The sequence below is a fragment of the Choristoneura fumiferana genome, chromosome 23 (assembly GCF_025370935.1).
Source record: "Choristoneura fumiferana chromosome 23, NRCan_CFum_1, whole genome shotgun sequence".
Classification (NCBI taxonomy): Eukaryota; Metazoa; Arthropoda; class Insecta; order Lepidoptera; family Tortricidae; genus Choristoneura; species Choristoneura fumiferana.
The window spans coordinates 1647744-1672688 of NC_133494.1; the positions used below are offsets into that span (position 1 = coordinate 1647744).

At 36.3% G+C, this 24945-nt stretch overlaps 3 protein-coding genes across 4 annotated transcripts in view; 2 read left to right on the plus strand and 1 right to left on the minus strand.

Moving 5' to 3' along the window:
* The window catches only part of tkv (serine/threonine receptor kinase thickveins), a 273659-nt gene extending 260554 nt beyond the window's left edge, over positions 1-13105 (minus strand). The window contains exon 1 of the mRNA XM_074105942.1: positions 13005-13105. Coding sequence (XP_073962043.1) covers positions 13005-13008 — 4 coding nt within the window. The 5' untranslated portion in view covers positions 13009-13105. The remainder of the gene's footprint in view (positions 1-13004) is intronic.
* A 381-nt stretch (positions 13106-13486) lies between these two features.
* LOC141441284 (large ribosomal subunit protein eL34-like) lies at positions 13487-16371 on the plus strand. Of its 2 annotated transcripts, XM_074105961.1 has the most exons (3): positions 13487-13560; positions 13695-13766; positions 16042-16371. In XM_074105961.1, exons 2-3 carry the CDS (start codon positions 13702-13704, stop codon positions 16334-16336), a joined length of 360 nt encoding a protein of 119 aa, XP_073962062.1. In that variant the 5' UTR covers positions 13487-13560; positions 13695-13701; the 3' UTR covers positions 16337-16371. The 2 variants fall into 2 exon arrangements, with proteins under 2 accessions (XP_073962062.1, XP_073962061.1); XM_074105960.1 differs by lacking the exon at positions 13487-13560 and having other exon boundaries at positions 13567-13766.
* Positions 16372-17253: 882 nt separating this feature from the next.
* Positions 17254-19819, plus strand: LOC141440684 (serine/threonine-protein kinase RIO3-like). The gene is made up of 2 exons (XM_074105213.1): positions 17254-18749; positions 19190-19819. The coding sequence occupies exons 1-2, from the start codon at positions 17409-17411 to the stop codon at positions 19610-19612; spliced, it is 1764 nt and encodes a 587-aa protein (XP_073961314.1). The 5' UTR covers positions 17254-17408; the 3' UTR covers positions 19613-19819.
* Positions 19820-24945: the final 5126 nt, after the last annotated feature.

Genomic DNA, 24945 nt, shown 5'->3' on the forward strand with positions numbered 1-24945 from the left:
CTTCAGAAAAGTAACTTTTCCTCCCTGACGAGAGGGAGCAAAGTGCAACTTTTCTGTTCAAGGCTTTTCTAAGTGTTTTATTGCAAATGCCATTTTTTGAAGTTGATAATTGTAAAGCCTCGGCATTTTCTATGCTGATTGTTCTTTAATAATAGTTAAAAAAAAAATTTTTCAAGTTTCTTAATGCTCGGTGTGAAAAGTTGTATGAGCCACTCACTCGGGAGCAAAATTATTTTCATCTTGGGCGTTAACACTTGAATCCCTCATTACGCTCAGGATTCTATTGCAGAATCCTTTTCTACATTCTGGATTCAATGTACGCCCTCGCCGTAAATACACCATTTTGCTCCCTTGTGACACAAATAACTATTGCTTTCCAGTTTTTCATATTATCTTTTCAAGAGAAAAGCTATAAAGTAACAAAACAAAATATTTTAAGCTTAGAGGAAGGCCTCACCTCAGGTCTAGAACAAGTCAGAACAACTAGACTTGAGGCCTTATTGTCTAACGCACGGGCTCTTTCCATCGCTTTCACCATCTTTTTCTGTCACCATCTTACACCGTTAGACAGAAAGAAATAATGAATGCGATAGCAAACATCCGCGCGTTAGTCAATACGGCCTCTGTTCCTCCTAGCATCATGAAAAAGTTTAAAAGCACCAAATCAAATAACAGCTTATTAGTTAAATTTAACCAACTTAATAATTAATTTTATTTCTAAACACCATAAAAAACCCGGAAACACCAAACAGAGCATAAAGGTAATTCACAAAACATAATCTTAACTAAATTAATGCATTCGTTAACATAATTAAATTCTTACGATAAGCCAATAAGGTCACGGAACACGATATTAGACCACAACATGTTGTTCTAATTGAAATTTGGCGATAACACGCTATACTTGGCTCTGAGATAATATAACTTTATGGAAAACCAACACAAGCTAATTGTTTTCGCTATTATCTTTGCAAATGTGCTCTTGAGTCAAGATCGTAATTTTCCTCAGCTGGCGCCACGTATTTAAATATGCTATCAAAGATACACGATTGCGTAACGTTCGTGATGGTCGATTACTACATGTGAGAACGCTTTTAGATATTTTTGAACCAGTTCTTTGCGCACTATGGACTTAACTAAAATGGGACTCGCATAGAGCTAGTTGCAACAACTTACTTTTACGATCAACAATTTCTAAGCCGAAATTTACTAAACCGGAGATTTGACAGCTGTCCTGATTTTTAAAGTAACATTATTTGGTGCAACTGCAACAAAGGTGCAACAAAGCGAGCTATTCCAAATTAAACCTGCGCAAAGAGATTTAAATTTTGGAGTCACGAACATAGATATTTCAAATTAAAACAGATTAATAGGAAGGGAGACTTAAGGATCGTCAAACGAACTTACATAAATGTACAGTCGAACAAATTGAATCAAGACCCAGGGTGGAACCTTTGTGTTACTGCTACTAATGGCATGTCGACATCTCATACTTTTGTCAAGGAAATCATACTAAAATTGATCGATTGTACACTTAAAAGCAGCCTTTCCTTGGAAGAACAACTTTCTCGAAACTAGCAAAAAGCTATTTCAAAAAGTGGACTTCCGAATACAAGTAAGTCCGGGACCTCTAGCTTCATAATCAGGGACTCCATCCTCTAGCTAGGCTATCCGGTTATCAACAATGCTTCTTTGGTACAGCTCAGCCAAAGCTTCCAAAATAACGTTCCCATTCTCGATTTATAAAGACTAAACTACCCAAAGCCTGTGCTCTTACTTCTTAGATAATGACCGACTGACCAAATATTTCCAATCACTCTTCGATAGTCCGTTGGTACTTTGTTCATAAATTCAATTCAATCTCCACAGAGCTATTAATATCACGTGGAAACAATTTGTTAATACCGGGTACGTTAAAGGCGGTGTGTGTTACAGTTCCCTGTGAGTCAGCGAAAGTATGAATGCTCGTAACGCAACGCATTAGAGATAACATAATAATAGGGTCGGGAGTCGGCGCCGGCGCAGCCTCCAGCCTCGCGGTAGCGGTAATTAAACGTGCTTCGGATACATATAACGGTACTATGTATAACAAAAGGGACCATCCGCTGCTGCAAAAGCGACAAAGGTCAGTTAAACTTGCGACTCGCTGGAAGTCAAGCCTGATGAAACTAGAAATCTTTAAATATGTTTGTAATAGATTGGAGGAGCAAACACATTAAAATTGATTTTCGTAGCTTAAGCTAAGCTGACAATTGATTTATTTAATCTGGTGATTCTTGCATGAGGTCGACTCACAAAAGAATTTTTAATCAAGGGCGAGCATAATCGATTGTCACCGTGTCGGGCGGGTATTAAACGACACCTAACGCCCGACAAAACTCCAACTCCATAAATCGGACGAGGCCGACAAGAAGAAAAAGAGTTAAGCGTTCGGGAGATCGTCGAACACAGATTACCGGGCGCAGGTGTTAAATAAAAATAATAAAGTCCGAGGACGAGGAAAAAAGACGAGCGGAGGCGGCCGCTTGGCGCCGAATCGGGCGTAATTTCGTTTGCAAGGAACGTCTGACAAAAAACGACTTGTAGCGTGTTAACCGCGGAGCTGCGTTCGCGGCGTCGACTTAATGCCCTTATACGCGCATGCGCAATCCCATGAGCGACCATTGCGCCCTAATAGGAACACAGATTGCAAGCGTTCAATGAAATACGTGGAGCCGCATGTACGTGTTCAAGGTGCATTTAAGTGGTTTTGTGTTTGTAGGAAGAGCAAGATAGAATTACATTTGAAATTCATTCGCAGCATTCGATTTGATTCGACTCAAGAATAAATTGTATTTATTTGATTCGATATGTTCTACGCTACCGCATCCATCGTGTTCAATAAATAGCATTTTTACATTATCTCTACAAGTAAAATTGTAAAATGTAATTAGGAAGATTTAAAATTCATCTTAGTTGATGGATGTGATGACAACCATAACTCTACAATCGTGTTTCGTATCAGAAACACACAGTAGGTACCTAGTAAGCAACTTTCATGACCCGACAGTAGCAAAAATGCATAATTACTCGACAGCTCTCACGTTCGCTAAGAAAACGAGTTCTAATAGCGTAGCATTAGCTTTACTCAGTCTGTCAAATAATTGCGTATTTCCGACGCGCAAATTCGAGTACAAGCCACAATTAGGGAAGGATCGTTCCACAAGTGATAATAACGCCCAAGTGTCAAAATGAGGTAACTACCATCTTATTTCTTTGCATTAAAGTCGTTTTGTAAATGTCGGAGACGTCAAAATATGCTTGCACGTACGGACAAATTGCTGATTGCGGTGCAGTCAACTGCGGACACAGCTATAGGACCTTCTCCACCCACTATCAATCGTGAGCATCAGTAATGATACCTCGGACCACAGCAACTCGGGCAACTTCTTTGCTTTGGTGGCATTTTAGCAAAAATATTACTTTTTAAATTTCCGTACCTAAAAGCGAAAAAGGAAGCCTTATAGGATCAGTCAGTATATTGAAGGTATACTTTCATACAATTAATCAAAAACCTATAGGGTATCTACCTCATGTTGATATAAATGGCAAGAAATAAGGGACTATAACAGCAGTGCAAAGTCCGATAAACATTGATTCGCAAAAAAAAATGTTTTCATGTAAGAATATAAAGGACTACATTTTTTTTCTTTTAAATTTGTACGAAACCCTCACTCCGCTAGTTGACTCGCACTGAGCTAAGTAATCTTAATAGATTTTTCGCAACTAAAAATACAAATTAGATGTAAAAATAAAGAATAATTTCGTCTAATTTAGCCTGGATGTTGTTTACATAGGTATCATCCAAGAACATCAAAAAAAATCGAAGAAAAACGAACTATCGCGTCTGAAATGCGAATGTCCATTTACCTTTTCTCCCCTCACAAGTTCAGAAGCGAGGTCATCTAATTGCTTGTGTTTGAAGAATAGTTCTCAACAATACAAGCACACAAGTTCGTGCTTACCAGTGTAACGGAAAAATGGCAGTTGTATTAGGTTCTTCGAAGTTGTAATTTAGTCAGTAATGACACAGACGTGATAGTTTACTGCGCGTGCGCGATGCATCGCTTCTTGCGGTAATGATGGTATGACCTAGGATTACTGCCACTAGGTACAAAACTTGCGTTCGGAAAAGTACAGTACAGACCACAAATATACGAGGCATTACAAAATGATTCCGGAATATATCAGTAATAAAATGGCCATCCATATTATGTCGCACCAAATTCGATCAATTTTAGTAACCTATAGGAAGATATATTGTGGATTCAACTTAAAACGCGTTGTGCGTCAAACAACTAAAAGTATAAACTACTAGCTGTTGCACGCGACTCCAACTGCGAATAATTCATTTTTACCTATTCCGCGAAAACTGTAAAAAAATCTGGAATAAAAATGATCCTACGTCCCTCCCGCGGGCTAAAATAAAACTATCTCTATACCAAAATACATCTAAATTGCTTCAGCGGTTTAAGTACGAAGAGCCAACAGACAGATAGACAGACCGAGTTACTTTCACATTTACAATATTTTTCTCAGTTCTTGAGTGGTCGTGGCCGTCGGTTGAGGTCATTGAAGATCACTGGATCAGTACTGAACAGTCATGACGACTTTCTTAGGAAAACTATGGGACTTTCGGTTTAATTTTGACGCAACTACTTTCGACTCTATTTTCAATTCTAACACATTGAACTTCCTAAATATGAGTAAAATTTACATACCTAATTTGATCTAAAATAAAATAACATATGAAAACATTTCCTTCACGTCAGCGCTATAAAAATTCAAAGCCGAAAATCCAACGGACATGTTTTTCAAATTAAACGTGTGAATCCTTTAAATACATCGTAAAGACGGAAAGGGGCTATTAAGTGAGGCTTAACGTCTCAGCACCGGCGATCCTAAATAACTAACGAATATGAGAGTATTAGGCGTCCCAGTTAGTTTGTGAAGGTTTAAACGAATAAATTACCGGATTATGGAAGGACCAAACCAATGCTTAGACGCTCAGAGACAGCGACATTGTTTTTCTTAAACTTATTTCGTGGATGTAGCAAAATATTATTAGCCTAATGTTCCCTGATTAGATTACTGAAAATAAACCAACGAAAACAATATGATGATGAACTAACTAAACATGTAACAAGGAAAATTTCATTTGTTTTTGGTAGAATTATCGAGTAAATAAGATAAAACTTGTTTCGGTAAAGCGACGCTACATACAAAAAACGTGTAAAAACACGCGTCTGACCGTCTCCATAGCAATTGGTTACGGGCGTATCGGCTGTTCAAATCGCATTGCTTAAACATTACACACAAGCCCACGTTAAAAACTTAATGTAGAGTCCATATAATGTAAAATTACTGTAAGATCAGTCCGCTCACCCATACAAATCATCCTTGCAGGAAATATTCCTAATTCACTTAACTGAGTGAAAACTCTTATTGAAAACGTTTCACAATCATGTTTGCAGAAATTGGAAAGCAATTTTTTTACTTGTTTTCGCCTGTAGGTATCTAAGTAAATGACAACTACGCTGCGTAACATTTCCATGTGAAATCGTCAACAATAATCTCCCCGGTCATCAAAGAGAAAATACAATTCTTCTGTAGAAGGTTTTGAAAATTTGTATGGCAAAGCTACCTTGTTAATACGATTAATATTATACCGAGTAATACCAAGCTTACACGCTCACCCACACCGGAGTCAACTAATCTCAAGATCTCCGTACGACTTCGGACGTTAGTGGGTAGTTATCTGCCCCTCGACCCTACTCAGCTATTCATATGGTCTTTAAAGATACATAAAAATGTTGAATAAATTACGTGGATGTAGCTGCGAATAAATTTTCTATTAACAAAGATCACCTTAGATTAAGGCCAGCAAGTCTTGAGTGCTTCGGAAATTAATCAATATTTTTTTTATTCGAAGATGATTGGAATTTACCACTCTGTGCCTTCGACACCAGGGAGTTATTTTAAGATCATTATTAATAAACAACATCTTAAGAACAAACAAATTAAAATTTTATCGCGATGCATTATCATCAGGCACTATAGTCAACGGCCGTTATGAGGTAAATCCTAACACATTGCAAAACTATGAAGTTTCTCAATATAAACAATATGAATCATAGACAAAAATGCAATGCTTACTAGTTGCGTGCGACAGAGTACTAAGTATAGCATTTTTTTCTATGGTTGACATTAACAATAATCAGGAACTTCATAGTTGAGCAATGTGTCAGGATTGACTTCTTAGCGGCCGGGCACTATAGACCAGTGTAGACCTTGTAGAACGTCAGCTATATACACAATTATTTAATAAAACAGCCCCACTTACTTAGAATAATAGAATTTCAGTTGAGTCACGCACAATTCTAAATCAGGTCATAGGTACCGTCTGAACGCACAATTTTGTAAGGCTATCCATACATTGTTTGAAACCTAAACAAAGGCTTGTTCTACAACAAATACCTCATTTTAGAGAGGTAAACGCCCCGGCGTGTAAACTGTATAAACTTTACAACAAACGTTCGTATTTCCATCGGGTCGACGGCTTGTAAACAAACGAGTGCGTGAATTTCTACTCCAGCACTGTCGTAACGCAAAGAATTGTGACGTCAACAGCAAATATGCGAGCACATTTGGACGTGACCATGCCGTGACGAACGATGAGAAAGGAATTCTGCCGATTAATAGTTGCCAAGATTAGCAAAAGTTGTGTAGCTTCATAACAATCCCCTGGCTCACATAACACAGCTATAGCATCTTGTGTGGCATGGCACAAACCATATACTAAAAAGTAGTCCATTTCGAAGTCCCCATACGATGCCCCCGTCTCTCACCAAATCTGTTATTAATTTGTAAAAGTACTGGCGACTTTATTATGGAAAACATGTGATAAATGTTTGCATTATCTCTTAAAAAATGTGTTAAATTTACTACCATGTTAATCAAGTATTACAATTTTGTCATCATTCATCAATAGATTATGTGTCCGTCAGTACTCCTACACTCCAATAATTCGACAAGAATCTAAAACATCATCTTATTCCTCACTTTTAAAATCAGCTGCCACAGGCTTATCAATTTCATTAATCCAATGACGCGTTTATCCGAATAAACGATCTCAGTGGCAAGCACAATTCAATTTATGTATCTCTCAATCTGGCTTTGGATATAGATTGGTAATCATCTAAGTTTTTTGGAGTTTTATAACTCTTAGCGACAACAATACTCATGTATTGAGGAATTATCGGAGAATCGATCGGACATCGAACGTCAATTCTTTGTGGGGGTTGGATGAAGTATATTACAAACGGACATAACGTTCCATGCATTAGAGATAGATAGAGTCATCCATATAAATAGCTAGCAGTTTTTAACTATCTTAGATTAAAATGCTATAAGATCAAAGTCAATAACGACATGTAAGTAAGATAGAAAACTGGTGTAGACTATTTTAATAAACTAATGTAATTACTTGCTATATGCGTTCCAAAAGAGACGCACTAGAAAAGTTCTAATAAAAACATGCTAGTCGAAAAAACACGCAACCCAAAACAACAAATTCAATAAGTTAACATATGCAACCTTTCCAAAGGCTTGGGTTGTGACGTGAACACATTGTCAAATCAGTCCGAGATTTCTTTGACACAATAGTTTACGCCTCCCATACATACACTACAGCGCATGCGTATAACAATGGCATAAGCATCGAGTGGGTGAGGTGGCATTTGAGCAGGTTCTGGACTCACGAGGAAAAAAGTAAAGCCTAAAAAAAGTTTTCAAAGTAAGATTATAATGATCCGAGTAGCTATAGATAGCGGGGCTATTGAAGTAAATTAATGCGATGGATCATTTAAACTCCGCAATGAATTGCCACTCGGGTAATTATCGTTAGAAACCGGCGTAGACGCAAGCGATCTCTGAGGCTACGAGTACAAGAATGTAAGCTTTCCCAGAACATGGGCTTTGATCTGACGTTGTGCGAGTACTGCGAAATAAAGGGAAATACGTATTGATTGGGAATAATTAAACAGTGAATGGTACATTTCGAAGTATCGGGCTTTGAATTCTGTAATAATTGTTTATTCTGGATTTAGGTTATTCAATCACATACCCTTGGCGAGAAAGGGTCCTGCAGTCTAATTTTGCAATTCGCAGTGAGATGTATAATCTCTATTCTTTAAGGAACGATCTTCTATAAAATTAAACAACCTGGTCAGTGGTCTACTTTCTAAGAGAAACTAACCTCATTCTCATCACTGAATTTCATCATATTTCAAACAGCATAAATATAAATAGCATATAATTTCAAACAGGCGGCTTTGTCTAATGGAGATTTATCGTACAATATTCGATCTCCTGATACAAATATAATCAAGTTATTTACACCACAAGGACGTGAAGGTTAGTCGCGACGCGCTTGAGGTGTCTGCGCCGACGTGATCGGCTGAAAAGCAAAATAAAGCATTCTCGGTTCGGGACAGGGCTGGGATTAGAATACAAATAAATTATGAGAAAGAATAAAAAAATAATATTTTTGGATAACTGTAATCTGTAAATATCATTAGATTTCGTCTGTAATGGTCGCCAAAGTAATTGACTAATTTAAAATCGTATACATGCTCTTAGAAAGATGTGAAACAAGATGAAAAACACCGATTACATGAGTAATAATACTGTTTTCTTTTATTAATAGAACAGCAAATTTCATCAGTCACATCAATCCATCTACTTAAATGCTTGAGGTATCCCATCTTAGGCCTCTAGGTTGGCAACGCATCTGCAATACCCCTGGTGTTGCAGATGTTTATGGGCGGTGGTGATCTCTTACCATCAGGAGACGCTTTGCCATCCAGTCAAATAAAAAATAAAAAAAGAGGCTATAACGTGGAGTGAGCTACAAGTTATTTATTGCCATTGAAGTCATAGGGAAAACCACAGTGAGTTCATTGAGAGAAAATAAGCAACTACTGGGGAGAGAATTGTAGGTGGTGTTTACTTATCGTAATTAAATTTAATAAATAATTAAGAGACGTCACTATTTGAAATTTAATTACAATAAGGTATTTAATATTCTAAATCGAGCTGGCAACCCTAAAAAAGTTACTGTTATTATATTACAATTTAAAAAACGACCCATCTCAATGTCGAACGGTTCGTGGAAGCGTCTTTGAACATAGGTTACTCTGACACCTCGGAAACAAACTACAAAAGCTATGCCAGTAGTAAAGGCGCTCTTCGTCAGTTAAGATGAAGTTACATAGTTTAATTTAGATATCATCCGGATCGTATTGTCTATTGGATATTGCGTGAATATTCAGGACAAGCTATAATTAAAACCTGGTTAAAATGAAAACCTTAAACCAGGTTCACGATCTGCTGGGCGGTAATAGGCTGAAGAATTATGGGATATTTTCACTCGTATACCTAAAGTTATGTCTATCCCTTTCGGACAGCCCTGGCCACAAGGCAAAGGCATTCGCGTCGTTATTACCCCAAATGGGTAACCACGAAATTGAATTCGACACGGGCCCGATTTACATGGGAGAGTTAAATTTGTTACTCCTTTTTTGTTAAGTGGTAATATTACGTACAAGAATGTTGCGGCAGGAAATGTGGTATAATTTTCATGATTTAAAAAACGCCTCTGAGTTCATTTTAAGTTGGAAGAGTTGATTTAATCGAAGAATCTTCTTACTATAACGGATTTGAATGACATTTGGCACACAGGTAATATATACCCTGGATTAACATATAGGCTAGTTTTTATCCCGATATTCCCACGGCATAGGGATAAAATCTCGAAATAATAACCGCTGGGTTTAGAATCATGAACTTTGGTATGTAGGTAGCTGGACATCTGAAATAACATATAGGCTACTTTTTATCCCGATATTCCCACGGAATAGGGATAAAATCTCGAAATAACAACCGCTGGGCTTTGAGTCATAAAATTTGGGATGTAGGTAGCTGGACGTCTGGAGTACCACATAAGCTACTTTTTATCCCGATATTCCCACGGGATAGGGATAAAATCTTGAAACGTCAACCGCTGGGCTTAGAGTATTGAAATTTTGGATAGTTGTTCTTGACACAACGTCAATGAAATTTTGGGAATTCCCAGAGGAATTTTGTAAAATCCCGAAATTTCAATTGTAACAACTAGATCGAATAGTTTAGGCGTGCGAAGCCGCGGGTAAACTCTAGTAATTATATAAAACAAAGTCGGGTTTATTCGAACACTAACAACTCGTGAACGGCTGTTGGACCGATTTTCATGATTTTTGATTTGTTGTATTTGTCTCCATTCCGAATAGCAGAATAACTATTAAAAACATTGGAAAATTGACAAAAAAATAAAATAAAAGAAAAAACATTTTCCCATACAAAATTTTCATGGGTTTCGTAACTATCAATTATAGACCACATTCCCACACACTCGCAATAAAGTTTTACATTTGCCTAGAAAAATATTCACTTAAAATACTTGATATGGCAAAAGAACATTGGTTGATGGTTTGAAAACGCAATTGGACCTGCTATATTAATTGCGCTGCTGTTTATAATATGTTATCATTATCATAATTTGAATGTACCTAGTGTTTCTTCGGGTAGGACAACGACTGCCGTGTCCGCTGGTATAACCTAAATATAAAACATTTGGAGAATTCTCTTGGCTAACTTTTACATCTCATTGTTACCTATCAGTATTATGGCTATGACTAACTTTTGAACGCGACTTCGCCTGTGCAAAAAAGATCCGAAACGGATCCGTCACACGGCAGGCCAAAGCTTAAGGGGTTGATTTCGAAAACCGATGAATGCCATCTTTATTTTAAATTGCGATAGATAGCTGAAAGAACCCCACGCAAAATGATCAGTAAAAGCTCTCCGGTCGATTTGGCTGAAATTTTGTGAAAATATAGCCTCTAATACTGTGATCAACTGTGTGAAGTTGCAACTTTAATTAATGACTAGTTTTTAAAATATGAATATTTTTTCGTACAGATCAGGGCTTGTTAACGTTACCAAATTCACACTATAAGTAACGTTACGTAACGGTAAAATCATAAAAATACCCAGTACCGGTATTAAAATATAATGTTAATTGATAACTGAACATTACAGTATCGTTACCCAATTAACATTACTTTTACCGGTAATTTCTTAGATTAGGTATATATTAACTTAGATACAGTCCCGAAGAATAATACTATGTCGCGTACGAAGTTGCGGGCAAAAGCCAGTTGTACATAAATGAGACATTAATTGAGAAGTAAACTAAATGAAAACATAAATTGTCCTGAAGAAAACTCTCTAACAATATCCCATCCTTTTTTCTCATTTTTGAGCCGGTATTCACACATTTTTGTACGCAGCATTTAGCCATTGTTGAAAAATGACATGATCTATGGTCACAACAAGACTCATCTTAAAAATCAGAACACAGTTGAAAACTTCCGAGTTTTGTAGTACCCATTTTTCCATCTGATTGTGTATCTATGTAATATATCTAAGGGTAAATTTAATTTACTTTACATTATGATTTAACAATACTTTTGAATTAACGTTAATTTTATGAATAGCCTGATAATGTTACCATTTTTATATTGGTAAAAAGTTGGATAAGTAATGGTAAATTGTTTAACGTTAATTACGATTTGACGTTAAATATGTTTGACAGCGATAATGTTACCAACGTTTTAACGGTATTTGAAGCCCTGGTACAGATAATTCTTATTAGCTTAATTTCATGGTAATAACAGGGTTAAAAACATCATTCCAAGGTTCAAACTATCTTCACGCTGAATTTCGTCCAGTTCTGTCCGAGGGTGAGCATGGAGAACTAAAAAACTCATAGGTATGTAAACATTACAATGCTAAGCTGTATTAGTTATTAATAATTGATATCTGATTGGTTATACAAGGCTACCTTAAAGTGATAGATACTCATTTCTTTGTATTAGGTGAAACCTAAAAACCATAAGATTTCTGTAATGTGACCCCATGTATGGTTGGTTCCCTAACTTATGTATCCACACTTTTTCATACTAGTTGCATAGAAAAGTGGATACTTATGTTACGGCACCAACTGTACCAAGGATTCTTACTCCACTTTTACACATGCAATAATAGCCTAAAATTGGATCTTCACCTCTCCTGTTATTATGTTCTTTATCAAATGCAATCCACAAATAATAAAACATTGTGTTTCTGAATCTTGACGTAGCCCTTATTTTCCTGGCTCATTGAAGTTTTCATTTTTCTATCATTTTTTGTCCGAGGTAAACATTTAGTTAACAGAAGGATTCTTCAACTAATAACTCATTTTAAAAATTTCCAGATAACAAATTAGTGACATCTACTAAAATCTCATCTACAATATGTACCTAAACATACCAGTGAAATTGAGGATTTTCAGCATTGACTGATAGAAAAAAAACTATAAGTACCTTCTTTGAAATAAAAGTATTAAAATATGAATATTAAAAGCAATAAGATACATATTATTTTCTTCAATGTAAACAAGCCAGTGTTGTTTTACTATTTGCAAAACACTTGTTTCATCTTTTTCTAAAAATTATTAATTGCATGTCTAATGTATGTTTTATTATAACATTACTGTACTAGGAATGAAACTTCAACTTCAGAAGGTTCACCTAAAGGAGTTCCTTTTAGAAACGTTGGTTATGGGCCTTTCCAACAGTGATTATTGCACAGAATCTGATCTGAATCGAATTCTAAGCAATGAATAATGTAAAAACAAAGTATACTGGCTTAGAAATGCCAGATAAGAGTGTTCCAAAGGCCAAAAAGCTCGCAAATACTCAAAACTTAAACAAACGAGCCAGATTCAGGTTCGCGAGATTGCCTTTTTTTAGTCTTGACAGATTCATACACATCAAGTAAACTTGTTAACTATAATTTCATTGTAACAAAAGGAAGAAACTTACCCATTTTCAGCCAATATTCACTTTAAAAACACTATTCAGAAATACAAAACACAAATAACATCACCACAAACATCACAAAGCGGCCATTTTACAAGTTTAGGGTTGCAAGTTCAAAAATTACATTCTTCTTGAATTTTTAAAGCAGTTCTCGTTGTCCTGAAAAAAAAAACTGTAAAAACAAATCAATCAATCAATTACTAAATAAATGTAACTATTCTATGAATTATTAAATTAATTAGCTTTAGAATTTATCAAGCATAATCTAACAAAATGATATGTAAAAATGATATTACCAATGAAGAATATGAGTATGAATAATTAAAGACTTACAAAGTTTCTTCCGTAACTTTCCAGTTAATTCTTTAATTTTTTGATTACTTTCATTTCATTTAATGCTTTTTTACTTTTTGCGCAACAGAAGAGAATTATTGGTCCAAGTTATTTTATTTATATTTCAGCTTTGGATTGGAATTTTAAGAGCAAAGAAAACTAGCGAACTGTTGGTATTGCCAACCTAAAAGCCATTTTTCTTTTCTTGTCAAGAGCTGTCAAAAAGGTTGGACATTTGTGTGTTTTTAAAAGATTTAGAAAAATCTTTGTTAATCCAGCTACAATTACTGTATAATTATGCAGTAAACGGTGCATTGAAGTGCTGTGAATGTGTAATTTATAATTTCTTTCGTATTTCAGCTTCAAAATGGTACAGCGGCTTACGTTCAGACGACGGCTGTCGTACAATACCAAGTCAAATCAGAGGAGAATGTAAGTGTTTCTACTGGTTTTGTAACAAAATAGTCCTCATAATTTACTAAGGAAACCTTTTTATTAGGTTTATGTAGACATCCTAATGTAAAACTTATATAGTTTACATCAAACTTAACCTCAAAATTCAATGTCTTGATTTTATCATTTTGCATTAAGTCCCCCTCCCTCCAGGCACCTTATTAAACATGTGTATCGTGGTTATTCTTGACTAAAGCAATCATTGCATTATTTTATCAAAAACTTCACAAGTAATAAGTATTTTGTACTGAAAATCTATAAAAAGTCCTATACTTATTTCACACTTGTTTATTGTTTGTACATGATATATTATCAGCTAGTTCATAAAATCATGATTGAGATAGATCCATTTAGGGCTCAGTGGGCCCCTTGTTTAATTTTAGTGTAGTGGTTTCTTGTTTTAGCATTCAAGTCAAAAGTATTTCATTCATTTATAACATTAATATTTAACCTACCTAAACTTAGTGAAACAAGAGCCAGCCGCAGCCAGCAGAAAGGGATAATTTGTTAGGCTAATTGACCTGACTATCTTTAGAAAAGAGTTAAGTTTTTCAATCAGTATTACTTAATGCCAAAAACTAACAAGGCGGAATAAGTCATTAATTTGCAAAGAACAGCCCACAATTGCCATTATCATGTCTGGTTTGGATCTCTAGACTTGAGAAGAGAGGTCTTGAGGGTTCGGGTTCCATACACAAGGGCCAGGTCAATTGTATCTGACAAAGCCTTTTGCTTATTCCACTTCTTTGATCTGTCTCTTGTGTAGGGCAGTGAGCAAGCACCTATGAGGCTGTCATGATCACCTGGAGTGTTCAAAACCTCAACAAAAACAAGAAAAAAAAACATTTGTGGTTTTCAGAGCGACTTCATATTGTCTGGGACCAAAGAGCACACAGGATTGTAAGACCCTATTGGAAAAAAAGAGTAATGAATGAAATGAAAAAACATTTTTTAATTTATTAGACTTGGGTATGGCTTACCTGATAAAACGGATTAGTCCCAACATTCACATTCCTAAATTATCACACTCCCTGGTTTTCACATTCCTAGGATTCACATTCTTTAAATTATCACATTCCTAGATACCATTCCTAAATTATAATATTTTCAGGTATTTACATCACAATTAATGTTTTTAGAAGTACCTATTCTTCATACCTACCTACTTATTCAATTCAAGATTTATTGGCGGTTTGGCACTTGAATTATTTAAGTAGGTTTTATTGTAAAGTACCTGTTTCATCTTAATCTCTTTAATTACCTATCTAGAATTCAAATACTTGAGAATGTAAACATCTAAGAACTGTTAATGAAGACTAATAACTACTAAATAACTTTTATCTATATATAATACATAGAGATAGACTTACATACATCCGTGCATACAAACCTACATCTATAAATATACTTCAAATCAAAACATGATGCCATTTTTGGGGCTGTTGGGTAAAAATATAATACCATTTATGATCAAGAAGTGGTGAGATTATGAGGAATTGGGTTTGTAAAGAGCTCAAATTAAGTGCCTGCCTGTGTGATAAGCTGGGAATGTAAAGAATTAATGTTGAAAAAATGACTTTCTGCCAAGTTTCTTGCGGCACATTCTTCTTGGCAATGATGGTCTTTCCGAAAGCGCTGGTAGTTTAAAAAATGATGTGTAAAAGTGCCCATTGCGGCCTATTTACTGAATAAATGATTTGAATTTGAATTTTAGGTCTGTGAAAAGTTGGGACTGTGAAGAATTGGGATAGTTAAGAATTTGGAATGTAATGAACTAGGATTGTGAATAAATGGGTTTTTGAAAAGTTGGGACTGTTAAGAACTGGGATCGTGACGGAACTGGATCTGTGAAAAGTTGGCACTGTGAAGAATTGGGACTGTTAAGAACTGGGATCGTGGAGAATTGGATTTGTGAAAAGTTAGGATTGTGAAGTACTGGGCCTAATTCATAAAACTTACCATTTTTGAAAAAAATACAAAACCTGAAATTTTGACCTTTGACAACATTTAACTGTTTTAGCACATATAGGATCAATGGGGACATTTGACACTTTATTCCTAATGGTGTACTAGTATTGCTGAAAAATCAATAGTTTCAATCAATAGTTTCAATCGGAAAAAGGCCAACTATAATCAATAGTGACCTATATTTCAATACTATTTTATAAGCATCATCATATTGTAGTACTCTAATAAAAGTAAATAATCATAATAATATTCAATAGTTTAACCAACTGCTTCTCTCATATTCCAGAGTCCGGACACCAGGTGGTCGCCTGGTCTACCAGTATGTCAAGAAGCCCAAGAAGATCCCCAGATGCGGCAACTGCAAGAGCAAACTTCGCGGCATCCAGCCGGCCAGGCCCGCCGAGCGCTCCCGCCTCTGCTACCGTAAGAAGACCGTCAAACGCGCGTACGGAGGCGTGCTCTGCCACAAGTGCGTGAAGCAACGCATTGTGCGAGCCTTCCTCATCGAGGAACAGAAGCTGGTCAAAGTGTACAAAGCGCAGCAGGCCAACCCGAGAATCAGCAAGAAGGCCGGGAAGTGAACTCCTTAGGGTATAAATAAAAGCTAAAAAAAGTTGTTGGGGTTTTTTTTGGACACCTATTAGCAAATTACAATAAGAGGTGCAACGAAAGTACGAACTGGAATGACGTCAATTTTAATGAAACAACCTCTTGTAATTTTTTTTCATTATTTTTGGCTTTTATTATATTTGGTTATGTTTTTCGAGCGTATGTATGTCCATTTCTTTGGTCCTCGCTGCATCCTAAACGGCTGGTCGGATTGTAACATTTGAGGTATCATTGGATTCCTCATATCATAGCTGTCCGAGTGACATAGGGTATATAATATTTCAATATAGCGTCTGCGAAATAGTACATTGTGTCTTAAAGGGGTCTATTAGAAGCCCGAAGACAGGGCTTTAACGAGTCGATGTTCGTAATTCTAGTACCGCCCGTGCGACATACAATGTTTTTCATCACGTTTGCGAGTAAATTTTTATATTTCTAAAAGAAATAATATACAATTGTTCCAAATATTGGCGATACCTTAGGCTACATAAGCACTAAGCGGCTTGAGCGCGCCGTCTCTTTCACAAGCGATATTTTGAAGAGGGAAGGCACGCTAAAACCGCGCGGCTAACCGCATAGTGCGTACGTAGCATTAGGCTGCGCTCTTGGCAGCGCTGCCTTTCAGTATATGTATAAAGTACTCTGTGACTGTACTGTTAATTTCAAGCCAAGGTGTCACAAAATTTATTGACGTTGACACTGACAAGTGACAATGCGTCACGTCGCGTCGGGTGACACTCTTTTCCGGCCCGGATAATACCGGCCCTGTTTTTCGTGTTTTCGCCCATAGAAACTAACAGGAGCTTCTATGGGCGAATACACAAAAAACAGTCGCGGTATTTCCATGTCGGTGTTATTCGGGCCGGGAAAGAGTGTCACCCCCCCTTGCTCATACATAATCTGTGGTGTGTTGTTGTCTATTTATTTAACCCCGCGCTCGCGAAGAAATTATTGTGAAATATTAAATACCTACCTATCCTTTATATAATAAAATAGGATCTTAGTGAAACGTCTGTGATATTTTTAATAAATAAGTTACAAAACATGTCGAATCCTTGGAAGAAACTTTCAACGCCTGCCGTTGCAGAAAATCTATCCGACATAATTTCTGAACAATATGCGAGTGGTCTTCAAATTCAGGAAGATACAAAATTCGCAGAGATGATATCCGATCAGCATGTACCCTCATCATCTTCAGATGATATTTCGCCAGAAATCCTGAAACAGATTCAGGATTCGAGCTTGGGAGAGTATTGCGACTCGGATGCTATTATTGCAAAAGTTTTGCAATGCCAGTTCGACAAAGAACATGACGACGAAATAAAAAGAGTCGAGAAAAAGCGTAACGGGGACTCCAAAGTATCCGTATCATACGATAATTACCGCAACGTGCCCGAGAATCTCGTGTACGATACAGAGTCTGAGGATGAGGACGTTGAGGTCGCTGCCAGGAAAGATTGGGATCGGTTTGAAACTAACGAAAAGGAATATGCTAGTCTGCCTAAGCGAGGGTTTATTATGAAAGACGGTGAACGGGTTACAAAGCACGATAATATTATTAATGGCCGTAGAAACGCGTGTAAAGTCATGACGTTCCCGCCAGAGGTGTGTACAGGTGATGGCGCTGGTTTCGACATGAAGCTGCCAAATACTGTGTTCAACCATTTGAAAGAGCAAACCAGGCAACACCAATCTCGCCGCCCTAAGATGCTGGATAGAAAAGAGAGCCAAGCCACTGCTGAAGTGGGTCTTGATGAACAGACCAGACTCATTCTTTACAAACTTATCAATAACGGAATGCTGGAGGAAATCAATGGGATTATCTCAACTGGAAAGGAATCTATTGTTCTTCATGCCAATAGTGACCCTTCTTTCCCCGATATGATCCTACCAAAGGAATGTGCTATTAAAGTGTACAAAACCACTTCTAATGAATTTAAGAACCGTGAAAAGTATATCAAAAATGATTACCGCTTCAAGAACCGTTATAACAAGCAGAATCCACGTAAGCAGATTTCTTTGTGGGCTGAGAAAGAGATGCACAATTTAATGAGGATGCAAAAAATTGGGCTTAACTGCCCCGATTTGATCTACTTGAAGAAGCATGTGCTAGTTATGTCGTTCATCGGTAAAGACAGCAAGCCAGCATCTAAGCTAAAAGATGCTATCTTGAGCCCGGAGAAATGGAAGAGTGTGTACAAAGAAGTAGTGGATATTGTACATAAGCTGTACAACGAAGGACATATGATTCATGCAGACTTATCAGAGTATAACATCCTGTGGTGGGAAAACAAATGCTGGCTTATAGATGTATCTCAAGCCGTACAGCCTGACCATCCTGGAGGGCTGGAGTTTCTGCTGAGGGATTGCCGCAACATTTATAATGTAAGATAAAGTGTTATTTCTGTTTCTACCATCTTTGAAATGCAACTACTCTGCTTGCATCCAATTATTGTTTCCTTATAAGATTATAACAATAATAAGATTAATTTTATAATTCAAATTTCCAGCATTTGGCAAAAAAGATAGATCAATCTAGGATTTAGATTCTAGATTGCTTAAACAAAAATACCAAATTACCTTCTCACTAAAAAGTAAATTTAATTTCTATAGATAACAACTCAATTAAAAATAATCTATTCAATTATCTGTTTAAAAATAAAATACAAATTATCTACACTGTGTGTTGGTCCATTGATTTAAATAGGAAGCTATATTGAAAGATATGCGTTCAGATACAGATATCTTATTGTATTTGCTTAGTGTGTTACACATTTTATATTCTAACTTAATATTTTATCTTGCAAATATTCTTCTTATTCCAGTTCTTTGAGAAAAAACGAGTCCCAGATGTGAAGACAGGTGAGGAGCTATTCAAGTCCATCACAGGGTTCGAGGGGGTGGACGTCAACTTACCTGGTGTTCACGTCACATACAATCCACACGCTTCTCGGTTTGAAATAGGTCCAGATGATAACAGGAACGATAACTATTCATTTGAATTTTGCTGGCAGAACTCCAAAACTAGCAGTTTAATAACGTTTAAAGGTGACTCTGATAATGACTCAGATGAAGATCCAGCACAGTCAGATGTGTTTGATGAGATGTGGATTCAATCGCAGAAACTGAAAGCCGTTGATTCAGCATCTAACTTTGGCAATGAGATAAATGCGTTGGCTCCAGAGCCATTGGTTGATAAGGCAGTCAATTTTGGCAATACTATTGATGTTGTCCTTCAAGATGGATAAGTAGTTGTATTGTTAAGGAGAGTCTTAATTACAAATTATTTGACTGAGTTTATGTACTCTGTTTATACATAGAATCAAAGAGCATGTGTATGATTTTATTACTGATAAATACCAGTTTGTTACCAGTAACAATAACTGTAATGTTTTGACATAAATAATGTGTAACATACTCAATAAAGCGAATAATAAACTGCCACACTCACTTTATTCATCTTTTTATGTTAGCATGATAGCATCTAACCGTCCATAACCATATGTTTGTTTTAGGTTTCCTGTCTGTTTCTCCCCCAAAATCAAAATGATATAAACCAAACAGTCTCCTCATGTGTGTAGCTACATCGACATTGGCAAAAAATACATCTTTCTAAAACAGCAAGGGTGAAAGCCATATAAAAAAAATGAGTTTAATCTTATTTTCATGCCCTACCATGATAATGACTGGTGGATTTAAATTTCACAACCTAGACGCGAAACGCCATCGGCGGGTCCATATTGGCTAACATAAAATTCTAATTCCTATTTTAGTTGTACTAGAGATAAATATTTGTTATTGTAGAGGCAATAAAAATAGACATGTAAATCTTGGTTTCCCTTTGTCACTTCAGGTACCAAATCCTGAAAAATTGTTTGAGCCATTTAGAGTTTACTCCCACAAAACGAATTCTTGCACAACTGGGTTTGTTAAACAATCAAGATATATTGAAAGAATTAAAAAAAATGCTTGTATATTTGTTAAGTACTATTGTCCTGAAAAAGTTGCAGCTGTTGCTTCGAACACTCATCACGAGAAGTTTTAGCGTAAAATGAAGAACGGGCTAATAATAATACCAGAAAGATTAAATTAAAAATTAAAAAACCCCCGACAAAAAAAAAAAAAAAAACGCCCGAAAAAAAAAACGCCGCAAAAAAAGACAACTAATAATAATAATAATTATGCACTAGGTACCTAGCTGTTGCCCGCGACTTCATCTGCGAAGAATTCGTTTATCCCGCGGGGACTATGCTGATTTTTCGCAAAATTAGCCTAAGTTAATTTAGTATAAGTATCTAGTAATATTTTTTTATCTAAGCATCGTCGGTGTCGGGGGACCGCTAAGGTTAACAGGAAACTAAAGAACATATATGTTGTATTTTTTAAAAGTATTAACCTTAGCGGTCGCCCTACACCGACGATGCTTAGATAAAAAAATATTAAGTACTAGATACTTATACTAAATTAACTTAGGCTAATTTTGCGAAAAATCAGCATATTCCCCGCGGGATAGGGATAAAGGAATTCTTCGCAGATGAAGTCGCGGGCAACAGCTAGGTAGTGCATCATTATTTTTTACTTTTTAGTTGTCTTTTTAAGCGGCTTTTTTTTTCGGGCGTTTTTATTTTTGCCGGCGTTTTTTTAATTTTTGTTTTTTTATTTCATGTTTTTTAAACTTTGATATTTTTTTTTAAGTGTACTAGTGTGCTGGATATCCTGGCTGCAGCATCAGCTCATCCTGTTGCCACCATTGCATTGAATGTAGAATCAAATACTGATTGAAACGAATGCAAACACGATATATCTGCTATGGTTTTATCAAGAGTTTACCTACTAGTGTTCTGGATATCCTGGCTGCAGCATCAGGCCGAGATGTCCATAATCTTGCATAGTTATATAGCATATATGGGTGTTTCAAATTTTAGGTCCCAAATATGTTTGTAAGTAAATACCCGTTATGCGTCTAAGATTCCTACCGCAGCGAACAAAAGAGCTGATGATCTTGAAACGGCTGAACCGATTTTGATGAAACATGTCTAAGAACCATCGCTAGAAAACCTGCTTTCAAAAAAAAACCTCATTCAAATCGGTCCACCTGTGTAAGAGCTATGGTGCCCCAGACAGACACACAGCGGTCAAACTTATAACACCCCTCTTTTTGCGTCGGGGGTTAAAAATGAGCATTCGACATATTTTGATCAAACAATAGCTAAGATTAACGCGGTTCTGGCACTTTTGCCGGCCGCTGCCGCGGCACGCTCGCTCGGCTCGTGCGTTGTGGTCACAATTCATACTACGCTTCGACGTATGACGATACCTAAATTTCAAACTTTGGGTCCCTATATCTCGGCCATTTTTGATTACAGAGAAAAAAAAATCAAACTACGCTTATTTTAACGCATTCTATACAATAAACATCTTTTAAATAAAATGTCATGACTTCATTTTGATAAAAAAACTGTCCTGGCTTGTTGCATAAAATTCAAAACTTTCGTTTAATCTCGGCCATTTTTGATTACATACAGGATACACTTATTTTAACACTAACTGTCCCTCGCTTTCGCCACTGTCATGGATCGATCGATACGTCCGTGCATAACAGGTTGTGCCTAATGCACAAATTACAGAATTATCCATTTCTGACGTCACATAGACGTGGCAGAGCTAGTTTAAGTGTTAACGTATTCTATTCGTTAAAATATGTCATTTCATTGACTTCATTTTGGTAAATAGTTTTTGTCACAAGGGAGCAAAATGGTGTATTACGGCGAGGGCGTAAATTGAATCCAGAATGTAGCGAAGGATTCTACAATAGAATCCTAAGCGTAGCGAGGGATTCTAAAGTAGAATCCTGAGCGTAATGAGGGATTCAAGCGTTAACGCCCAAGATGAAATAATTTTGCTCCCGAGTGGCTCATACAACTTTTCACACCGAGCATTAATAAACTTGAAAAAAAAATAATTCTAAATATTATTAAAGAACAACCAGCACATAAAATGGTGGTTTTACAATTATCAACTTCAAAAAATGACATCCATACTATCCATACTAATATTAAAATGCGAAGTAACTCTGTCTGTCTGTCTGTCTGTTACGCTTTCACGCCAAAACCGCTGAACCGATTTGGATGAAATTTGGTACAGAGATAGAATAGACCATGGAAAGAACATAGGCTATGTTTTATCGCGAAAAAGAGTCTTTAAGGGGTTGAAATAGGGATGAAAGTTTATATGGTGAAGTTCGTCGCTGTCGAAGATAAAACCATGAAACGTAGCATTTAGGAACTTAATAAAAAATAAGTCGGTATTTGTAAGAGCTTTTTGAAAATTCGACCTGTGGGGGATGAAATAGGGGATGAAAGTTCATATGGAATGTCGTCATTATCGAAGATAAATCGATGAGTCTTTATGTTTAGGTATTCGATAAGAACAAAAAAAACTGGTTAAATTCGACTCAGACTCGCGCATCAAGGGTTCCGTACGTAGGTATTTATGAATGAATATCCAGTGTTAGGAAAAAAAAAATTGCTAATAGAGCTACCTTTATACAAAATTCCAAGTTTCTAGGACAGCCGGAAGTACCCTAAACCTTTTTCAGTTAAGGCGATTTGTATGGAAACACTTTTAATGACTGTAGCGTTTGATTGCGTTAACTTAGAAGTTCGATTTTTTCACAGCTTCCGGGACTATTGACCTGAGTTTATATAGGGTTTTAATTTCAACTCGATACATACTCCGCGCGTTTACGGGATATAGGGTCTAAGGGTTCCATTTTTTTCCTTTTGAGGTACGGAACCCTAAAAACATTTGTTCCGGCTCTTTTCATATTTCGACATTTCTCATACTTGAAAATATGGGATGAAAGTTCTAAGGAATTCCAAACAAATTTACTATAAGTATATTTATCGGAAAAACGTGTAGCTATGCTTAGTAAGAATGACGTCTTAATTATAATCCTACCCTCCTAACTTACAATAAAGGACGTAAGATGTCTAGAGTTCACTATGAAGAATGAGTCCTTTTGTGTTGGCACGGTAGAATACACGTATGGCTAAAATGTACATGGCTACCCGCAAAATATTTATGTTTTAGAACGAATGGAAGAACAAAAAAAAATAGTTTAGATATAAAGCATGTATTAAAATAGCTTATTTTCAGTAAACCGTAGAGGTTTCTATGTGCTATATTGGCAGAATAGGTACCCTAAATAACTTAAACACTTTCCAAAGTTACTATTCCACGCGGACGAAGTCGCGGCAAAAGCTAGTTTGCAATAAAACACTTAGAAAAGCCTTGAAACAGAAAAGTTGCACTTGCTCCCTGTCGCCAGGGAGGAAAAGTTACTTTTCTGAAGGAGAGGTGTGAAAAAAATATTTAAGTCTGTGCCCCCTTTACAGTCCACCGAGCTATTAGATGTTTTGGCAAAACTGATCCAAAAGATGATCCAGTATTAGTTGTGTGTATTGTGACTGAATTGTTACCCTATAATTATTCAGCAATTTTAGAATTTTGTACTAAGAGTCAGATAGTTTATACAGTAAGTAAATGCTTTCATTTTGTTTAAATAATATTATAATTAAGAATTATACACTTTAATCATGTAAGTATACAGTATTATCAGTAGTATTAAGAAAAATAACTATTTAAATGATCACATATTTTATTTATTTGTCAACATTTAGGGATAGTTAATATTATTGTTAGGGTTCCGGAGCCAAAATGGCAAAAACGGAACCCTTATAGTTTCGCCATGTCTGTCTGTCTGTCTGTCCGTCCGCGGCTTTGCTCAGGGACTATCAATGCTAGAAAGCTGTAATTTTGCACGAATATATAAGTAAACTATGCCAACAAAATGGTACAATTCAAAATTAAAAAAAATTTTTTTTAGGGTACCTCCCATAGACGTAAAGTGGGGGTGATTTTTTTTTCTCATCCAACCCTATAGTGTGGAGTATCGTTGAAAAGGTCTGTTAAAACCATTAGGGGTTTGCTACGACGATTTTTCGATTCAGTGATATGTTTGCGAAATATTCAACTTAGTGCAAATTTTCATTAAAATCGAGCATCCCCCCCCTCCAAAATCTAAACCGGTGGGTGGAAAAATTTGAAAAAATTCAGGATGGTAGTAAGTATATCAAACTTTCAAGGAAAACTATAGCGGCCAAGTTTGCTTGAGAATTATTAGTAGTTTATGAGTAAATAGCAGCCCAAGGTATAAAATATACCTAAACTTGGAAGATTCCATATAAAATACGAAATGCTTAGAAAAATATTAGTTAATTTTTTCGTAATGGCTACAGAACCCTATTATGGGCGTGTCCGACACGCTCTTGGCCGGTTTTATTTTTTATTTAAAAGTAGCCTGTATAGTGTCCCACTGCTGGGCAAAAGCCTTCCCTCTTGACCTCCACAACTCTCGTTCTGACACAATGTCAGGCCAGTCCTATGCGTACATGTCCAGATCGTCCGCCATCTCCTTTTCGGCCTGCCTCGATGGTGCTGGCCAAATATTAGAATTAGATCATACAAAAATAAAACATACATATAACTCTTTATTTTAAGTTCAGATCATACCAATTAC